We start from the raw sequence: 9,355 nt of genomic DNA on the forward strand, positions 1-9,355 counted from the left end.
TCAGATACTGGTGCCCCCCAACGGGGTCATGCCGCCTCCCCCGCCTCCCCCGCCTCCCCCCACACCGGGCTCGGCCATGGCGCAGCTGAAGCCGGCACCTTGTGCCCCTTCTGTGCCACAGTTCACACCGCCGCCGCCGCCCCCCAAAATCCATCAGGTTCAACCAAATATAAGCCAGGCCACTGCCACTGCCACCTCTTCGTTGCCACCACCTCCTCCTCCTGTGCCTGCCCCACCACCACCCCAGGCACCCCCAAAGCCTGTCATGGCAGCTCTCCCCCCGCAGCCTAGTGGGAAGGCAGCATCACCAGGGGTCACACATGTCACCCCCGCTGTGCCAGCTCCCTTGCCCCTTGCAATAAAGAAACAACCAAGCGTCACCTCTCCCCAGGTGCCTCCGCTGCCGCCAGCCCCTCCTGGCCCCACTCCCCCGCCAACGTTCCCAAAGCAGCAGAGTTTCTCTGTGAAGCCGCCTCCATCCCCACAGTCCCCAGTGCCGTCGGTGGTGAAACAGATAGTTAGCCAGTTCCCACCTCCTCCCACCCCACCTGCCACTGAGCCCCAGCCTCTGAAACCCCTTCCGCTGAGCGTGGCTCCACAGTCACCTCCAGCAGTGAAGGCAAAGCCCAAATGGCAGCCGGCTTCCGCTCCCTCACCCGATTTCCCCCCTCCTCCACCAGAGAGCAGCTTAGTGTTTCCTCCTCCACCTCCTTCCCCAGCTTCCTCTGCAGGTTCTCCCCCCCCTGACAAATCAGGGTCTCCAGTCAAAAAGACCAGCAAGACATCAAGCCCTGGAGGGAAGAAACCACCCCCAACACCTCAGCGAAACTCCAGCATCAAGTCCACCAGCTCCACTGAGTACCATGAGTCCAAGAGACCTTCAGTGGACCGCCTTGTCAGCAAATTTGCACATCCACCAGAGCCGTCAGGGTCTCCTTCCAAGGAGTCATCGCCTCCTGCAGCCCCTCCAAAGCCAGGAAAGCTCAACCTTTCTGGGGTGAGCCTGCCCATTGTCCTTCCGCAAGGAGGGATCCCGGCCAAGGCTCCTGCTCCGGCTGTGTCTGGGAAGGAACCTGTGGTCGAATTCCCTTCACCACCGTCTGATTCGGACTTTCCGCCGCCGCCACCTGAAATAGATCTTCCTCTCCCGCCAGTTGAGATCCCATCAGTATTTTCGGGCAGCACCTCCCCAAAAGTCGCTGTTGTCAATCCTCAGCCTCAGGCATGGTCAAAACCATCTGTGAAAAAAGCCCCACCACCCACACGTCCCAAGCGGAACGACAGCACTCGACTGACGCAGGCGGAGGTCGCAGAGCCACCAGGGTCAGCTGGCCCACAAGTGCCCACTTCACCCAAGTCCAGCCTTAGCGTTCAGCCAGGATTCCTGGCAGACCTCAACCGGACGCTGCAGCGGAAATCCATCACCCGGCATGGCTCCCTCTCCTCCGCGCGGATGTCCAGAACCGAGCCCACAGCCACCATGGACGACATGGCCCTGCCTCCACCTCCACCAGAGCTGCTGGCTGACCAGCAGAAGACGAGCAGCTTTGGGGGCAGTCATATATCAGGCTATGCAACGTTACGGAGGGGGCCACCCCCTGCACCTCCCAAAAGGGATCAGAACACCAAGCTGTCGCGGGACTGGTAGTCAGTCCCCAGGGGCTGGCGCGCTCCGTGACTTGTGGGCTGCTCCGTGATCAGCCAACCCGTGATCTTGCACACTTGGAGAGAATGCGGGGACGTGGATGATAGGTAGCCCCATCAAAAGAGGTGATCTCAAACTGTAGCTAAGGCTAAATGTAAAGACATTCCCCTTTCATGGCTAGGCCAAAAAAGCTGGGGACGTGGGGGTGTTGGTATTTTATTGGGAAAGGTGGGTAGAGAGGCATTGACTTATCCTTTCAATTTCTTTTACCCTTCATATGGATCGGACCAAAACCCCATTTTCTTACTTTTTCTGCATTTAGGGGAGGGGGGAGATAATTTTTTTGTAGTGTCTGTCCATGTGAGACATGTTTGTGCATGTATTATAAGTGTAGGTATATAATATATTGTGATATATTTCGTCGCAATTATAAAAGATAACCAGAATGTTTTTGTAGAACCGTATTTATTGTTTCAGTCACTATATTATTTGGAATCGGACTCTGTAACTAGTCAAATCTTGCCACAAAGATGAAGATGTAGGGGGCACTTTAAAGAAAGGAAGAAAAAACAAACAAACAAAAAACCCCACAAATCTCTTGGCAGTTTGTGGTGGGTAAATAGTGCAGAGCTGAGGTGTTCTGCTAGGAACAGTAACAATGTACATTGTCCATTGATTGAAAAGTACAGATGCAACATACCAAAACATTCTGGTCATAATACTACTGAAAATGAGTATGTTCTGAGGAAGAAAATAGATTTTTATATATAGTGGGCTGGAGTGAAATATATTTATACTATAAAGAGCCTCCCCCTCCCTTCCAAATAGTTTAAAAATATACACTGCTACGAATTATTTCAAAGTTATTTGTCCATGCAGTAAGTAGGATAAATATATATTATTCCAATCCATTATGCATTCTAACTTTATAGTAGGCTCAATCATTTGTTTCTGTGGCTCAAGACGAATATATTTGTGTTAACCCCTTCTGAAAGCTGCCAGCACTCCTGTAATCGATGCTGACCCACAAGGCTGACCCACGTCGATACATCATTTGTACGTCTAATTCTTTCCCTGAATGAACAGGTAGGTTTCTGTAGAGAGTGTTACGTTCTCGCACAAGCATATACAGCGTACAGTCTCACCTTGTCTGTGCCTGATAAGATGTATTATCTTTACAAAAGCAAGTGTCTAGAAACATTTAAAGAAAGTATTGTTTGTAATTCATTAGAAACTGTCAGGGAACTTTCTAAACCCTCTAGAAAGAGAGAAGGGAGTGGTAATTTCAGGCCAAGCGTGGTGGGAATTCTCTCTCTTTTCTTTGACCCGCCAGAGACTGCAACCAATGCATAAACCTGTTAATTCCAAAGTTGGCACTTCTAACAGTCAAGGGAGAAGACTGGAAAAAACCTCAACCTTGAGAGGCAATAGCATTTGCTAATAATTTAATTTAAGGGCCCATATGAGTAGGAAACAGACTATCATATTTGCTTTGGGTTTTTTGTTTGCCAGTCAGTCACCAGATTGAGTACTAGAGTCCTTTTTGTTGTACTTCAGTAGCTTGATTGTACGGTCTTACCCACGTATTCAGAGGTTGTGATAAGATAGCGTAGTTAGCCTAAGTGGTCCTATGTATCATGCATGTTCATAGTGGTACACAACCTTTGTAAAGTAGCTGAAATACTTGGACTGTACCTACCCCATCCTCGGTTGTTAGAACTTCCCTCATCACCATGGGGATACTGTCAAGGCTCAGAGGGCAAATGATTTTACTCTTTATTTACCTTTTCTCCAAAAGCAAATATTAAATGCTTTCCTTCCCCCAAGAATGAAACAAAGGAAGTAGCTTGACCTGACAGTATCCTCAAGCATGTACAAAAGATGTAAACTAATCTCTCATGAGAGTAATTCAGGCTGATAGATTTAAGAAACATCATTGACAGTCCCCCATTCCTTTTTTTTTATAAAGTTTTTAAAAAAAATCTAAATAATAAAATAAATGTCTTTGTGAATAATTTATGAATAGGAAAAAAGCTTTGCTAATTAGAGGGGGAAAATGACACATCTATAACTATATAGTTTTAAATAAGTACATCACAAAAAGAGAAAAATTAATGGTGCTGTCTCTGCTGACCTGTTTCATATGATTTTTTAAAAATCTTTTTCAGCACCTCTGGAAATTGTTTTAATATTTCAGACTAGTTTTTTTGAGCAATAAGAGTATATACCATTGTGTGCATTTTTAAAGCACTGCTATGGAAAGGCACTTTTTTGTATCTTTCAAATTGTTCACAAAGTTTTGTTTCTACTATTTTTGTGCTTATAAAGTGTCCTTAAAAGCATTTGCATTGTTGATTTTAAGCATGCTCAGTGTAGCTGGTGAATAACTTCACAGGAAGGTTGTTAAGCTATACTGCAATTCATGGGTGCTGTAATTTTCAACATTGGTCCTCCTGCTGCTTTGTACTGTAGGCAGCTCCTGGGTCTCATACCCACCAGTGGAGCAAAAGGTGTGCAGATACAGTCATAACTCCCCAGCTGTTATTGACGATAGGTAAGTGGACACATTCTCCTACTCCCTGGCAGGATGCATCTGGGCTGATGCAGTGTGTGCTCCCAGATGACAGGAGTCAGGGAATCTGCTTGCCCTGTTTTTCTTTTCCCCCAAGACAGCTCCACTGGTGTGTGTCAGTTCCAGCCCTTTTTTGTTCATTCAGTGCGGGTACCTCTGGGCTTTGGACTTGGTAGAGCAGTGGTTTGAGTGCAATTTCTTCAGAGGCATTTGAGCTTTGTTCTCATTTTCCTGTGCTCAAATTCGTTTACCTAGTATCTCTCCCTAGACAATGAATCCATGCTTCCTACTGCAGGCTGCTATACAGCTTGCTGGGAGGCAGGAGTTTTATCTCTTAAGTTTGCAGCAAAAAGAATGAGCGTCAGCAAAGGTGGCACCCTGTATTCCTTCTTGTTACAACTTACATACTTCCTAAACCAGTAGTGATACAGAAATACAGTGAGTGGCTGCAGCTTGCTGTCTCTCAGTTGAGAACTGAAATTTGGCTACAGTGTGGTTCAGACAACCTGGCTGCCTTTTCAGCTTATGAGATCCCTCACTGTAACTTGCTTTTCCAGTATATTTACTGGTTTTGTGACAGTAAATATTTATGCCTTATTTGCAAGTAAGTTATTTTCCACTGTGCGCACTGGTCTCATAGTTGCACCATTGTATTTATTTAAATCAGAAAACAAAGGGGCCAGATCTCAGACACACAGCAAGAAGCTACAAACATGGGCTGTAATCCTTTTGGCACTATTAAAAGGAGCATGTGAGAGCTGAGGTTTCATACTCTGGACACAAAGGTAGCAGATGCTTCCATCCTAAAATATTAAAAGAGTACAGCTGTAGTTGTGTTACATGATGAAGCGTATGGCCTTTGACACTTGCTAAGGTGGGTGTTGGGGAAAGTCCCACTGCTGCAGGGGCAGCTGAGAGCATACAGCTGCATTTGTTAATCTGTTCCAGATTTGGGCTTAGTTTCCCCTCTGCCATGCAGCAGTAACATCCACTTCTGTGAGCAGAAGGGTCCCTCCTGTTCAGCCAGGTTTCTCTGTGCGTGCAGCACAGGTGTAGAAAGCAGGGAGGTAGTCTTCTCGAACACTTTCATTGTAATTCAGGGCTCGGGGAGTTGCTTTGGAAGGGGAAACTAGGCTCTTACATCAGCAGTAATCTTAGAGGAGAAATTATTTTAAAAACAAAAAACCCCACGGGTTCTAAACAACCCATAGGTTGTTTATGTTTGAGGTGGATATGCTGGGGGGTCTGTCTAGTCTTTCAAAACCTGTGGTTGGGGGCGGAGGTTAGGCACAAGTCTCACCATAAAATAATCTCGTTATTTTCTGCGGAAGAGGAAAGCTCCTGCTTCACCCTGTGCAGTGGTTTCCTCCTGTGGCAAACCACCACTGCTTGCTCTGACTTGGTACGTGACCTCAAAGCCAAAGAGCTCCTCTCTTGAACTTACTCTGCAGTTTCCTGCAGGGCAGCAGTGACTGACTGACACATCAGCGAGGCAAAGTAAAGGTACCTGGATCACTTGGGTTTCAGGTCTGATGGGAGAGGGAGCAGTTTTTTCATGTGCATTTTAAGATTTACTGTTCTTGACTTGCACATTTTAAAGGTTTTCCAATTTCTTTTTTTCTGTGCCCTTTGGCAACCAGATGACTCAAGTCAGCTCAGAGATAAAAGTGTGGCCAGTTTTTCTCTGAGTTAAAATTATTTTTTCCACAGTTAAAGGAACCAAAAGTGCCATTTCAACAGCAGAAGGGCAAAAGAGAAATTTTCTGCTTATTACAGAAAACTGTATAGAACTAAATTGTTTTACTTCAGTGGCCCCATTGCAGGTAAACTTGTTTCTTACAATCTTATTTAGAGTAAGTGGATTTTACTATGAGTATTATTTCAAATACAGTCACATAAAAATCAGTTGCACTCCAGGAAAACAATATAAATTCCTGATGGAAAGTAGTGTAGATGCAGCCAGAACATGTGAGTTTGGGTTGGTTTTTTTGGTGTTCTTTTATTTTGGAATTGTCAGTTGGTCTAAAGTGAAGTAATTTTCCTTTCTGAATTCTTTTTCTCCTTCAATTAAAAAAACGCCCATGAAGACTGACAAAACCAGTGTTAAGCTGCAGGGGTCAGTGCTCACTAATACTGTGATCCAGTGAGTCAGAGGCTTTGTCTAGTTTTGAAAAGTTTAAGGCACTGAACTGCAAATGAGGTGACAACATCATGCTTATGCCTCACAATGTAAATTAAAGTAATTGCCACTAACATGGGAAAAATAGTGATTGGGGTTGATGGCTATTTGGTGCTCTGAGGCACTCAACGGGGTGAGGACTCGGTGAGCTCTCTGTGAGTCAGAAGCGTGTATTTTTGGCGAGAAGAGCTAGAGAAGTTGGAAGAACAGGAGGAACAGGAACTAGTGCTATACACACAATCCCCCACAGCAGGGATTTAGTGAGGGAAATGAGTGAGAAGGAACTCGAGTAACAGATTTTGGACAGCACACCCACCCCCCTACCCCACACCTTATTTAAATGCTTAAAGGCAACTTGTCTTCTAGGAGACTTAGGAATTGAACCAACTGTTCCCTACAGTGGAAAATAGTTTCCTCCCACCTTCCCCAAGATGCCAAAGATGCATTCAGAGCTAAATTCCAGGTACACAGATGTGCTTGCACCAGTCTCTCCTGAGGCTAAGTTGCCAGGTGCTGCTGATGTGCAGCTGTGGTTTGGCAAGAGAACAGGGCTGTCACTGTTAGATGTTGTGCACCTATTGCCTTTAACCAATGCTGGTAACTGGCTACACATCTGCAAGGGGCGGGGGCAAAGGCCAGTTTAGCAAAGAACCTGTGCCCAAGGCTCCCTGCTGCTGATTTGGTGCAGCACTATAAAGCTTGTACTTCTAAAAGGAAAACTAAATGCTTCGTCACAAGTTGCAATTGCAAATCTTAGGTCTCCTTCTAGTGGACTGCAGTGGACCAGAAATTAACTGGAGCAGCAGTTTGTTTTATGGCTTACACTAATTGTTAGCAGCCACTGGTGATATTCTGTATAATACTGGGGATGCAAATGTAAGAAAAAAGTGTCATTGCAATGATGATTTGTCTGTGCAGCAAACTTGTGCTGAGTGCTGTAAATACATTCATGTTTACTGCTTTAAAAAGAAAATTGCACATTTTATCTTTCAATGGGATTGCCTCCCCTCTTCTTCCCTTTCCAAAAAGAAAAATCAAAGCTCTTTTAGACTGATAGCTTCAGGTTGGGGGGAGCTTTGCCATATTATAAATATATATAAATATATGTATAAATATACTTTTTTAAGCATGGGAGAGGACAAAAAGAAATACTACATTATAGAGTACCCAATATAGATCATTATACAATGGAATATGCACAATTCAATAAAGATGTAGTTAAATTTAATAATGTTTTAATGCTCTGTCTTGACATTTTCCTTTTTCATGAGTTCAGAACCCACATTGTGTTCTCAGGGCATCAGTGGTTCCCTCTGTAGGGATCAGATACCATCTGATGACCTACAGGTTACCATTTATGTGCTCACTCTCAATAAATTGCTTTTTATTGTTCCTTTGCACAGTTCTTTCCAGGGGGTCAGAGCAGGCTGTACCAGTAACATGGTGCACACCAGTTACAGGTCTAAAGAGGACCCCAGTGTGAAGGCTCACCTTTTCCATCTGCCTCCTTCCTCAGGTGTGCGGAGTCCCATATAGTTCTGCTCACACAAGAACAGCTGATGGCTGGTAAGTGTTGCTGCAGCCCCTCTCTGGGGCCCACTGTAGGGAATTCAGCTCTGTTTGCCTCCTCCTGGGGTACACTTGCAGGCTAGCCCTGCATCAGTCATCAGCTTTTACAGCCGAGATTTGAGGCGTTACATTAGTGGTGGTTACAGGAAAGGAGCAGTCATACTGAAGTGGAGAGGAGCTGCTGAAGGCAGCAGGCTGGATGCCAGCGATCATACCTTTGCTGTGGGTAGTGCTGTGCTCAGAGCTCCTCTGGGACAGGGATCCTGCATACACAAGCAACTCTCCCTGTCCTCACTGTTTTGAAAAGTCTGTAACCAAAGACAAGGAACGTGACGCAGCAGTGGCACGCTCACCGAACACATGGTGTGTGCTTTGTTCTTTTTATTTAGGGCTTGTAACAAGAGGGTTTAGTACACAGCAACAGTTAATTCCAAGTACAATTAAAAAAATTTAAAAATTGGGTTTTGCACTCACGGGAAGGTGGTTCAAATGGCACACACAATAAAATGTTACTGGCGGCATACAGCTCCCCAGAGTCCTGCGGGCTGGGTCAGTTACAGTGGGCTCTGCACTCATCCACTGCATTCAGCAGTGCCAAAAGCAAAAGCACTGTGTGCTTCTCCTCTGACTGCAAACCAAAGGTGGGGGGTGGGTGGGGGTATCTGCTTTCAGAAAAAAGTGCATGGACAAAATCCATGTTAGACACTGACATTTCCAGAGAATTCATAGAAATTACTTGTCCATGCAAGTTGCAAAAGACGCTTTTTCAAATGTGAAAAGAAGCACTTGTTCTTTACAAAAAAATCTCAGACATGTCAGCACTTTACCAAGGCGCTGTAATGGAAATGAATTTGTACACAGCTCTTCCTCATTGGTCAATAGTGGTAGGATTCTTCTGACGTTTTAAGAGAAACAGGAATAAATGTACTGCACGCATTTCAGCGGAGTCACCATGTCGGTGTTCAGCAGGATGCTGGGTGTAGGCTTATTACCTCTGGACAACAGGCTGCTGCTGACTTCACTGTTTTGTAATAAGCAAAGGTGCTACTAAAACTACTATGTCTAGAGTACCAAAGAAAAAACACTTCCTGCATGGGCAGGAGATTGCACAAAATACATGGGTGGGTTTGTTTTGGTTTTTTGTTTTGGTTTTTTTTTTTTTTTTGAACAAAAGCAGCAGAACAGCATGGTCTGTGAATTATTCTTTGTAACAGCAGTTAGCAAACCTTGGCCACTTCAAGCTTTCAGCAACCCTCCCATGGACATGATGAGGGGGTCCTACTATTCTTGCAGTTTCAAAATCAAAAAGTAGATCAATAGGACTGTTACTACACACTGACTTTAGCTACTGGGGGGGGGGGGGAAAAAAAAAACAAAAAAAAAAAACAAC

The 9,355-nt window shown here is 45.0% G+C and overlaps 1 protein-coding gene across 1 annotated transcript in view; it reads left to right on the forward strand.

The window, feature by feature from the left end:
- RAPH1 (Ras association (RalGDS/AF-6) and pleckstrin homology domains 1) overlaps positions 1–2,209 on the forward strand; it is a 58,166-nt gene extending 55,957 nt beyond the window's left edge. The window contains exon 13 of the mRNA XM_010565395.1: positions 1–2,209. This exon is cut by the window's left edge and continues 134 nt beyond it. Within this exon, the coding sequence (XP_010563697.1) occupies positions 1–1,648 (1,648 nt within the window). The 3' untranslated portion in view covers positions 1,649–2,209.
- Positions 2,210–9,355: the final 7,146 nt, after the last annotated feature.

Source organism: Haliaeetus leucocephalus, unplaced genomic scaffold, assembly GCF_000737465.1.
Source record: "Haliaeetus leucocephalus isolate CR32 unplaced genomic scaffold, Haliaeetus_leucocephalus-4.0 Scaffold1, whole genome shotgun sequence".
In the NCBI taxonomy this organism is placed as follows: domain Eukaryota; kingdom Metazoa; phylum Chordata; class Aves; order Accipitriformes; family Accipitridae; genus Haliaeetus; species Haliaeetus leucocephalus.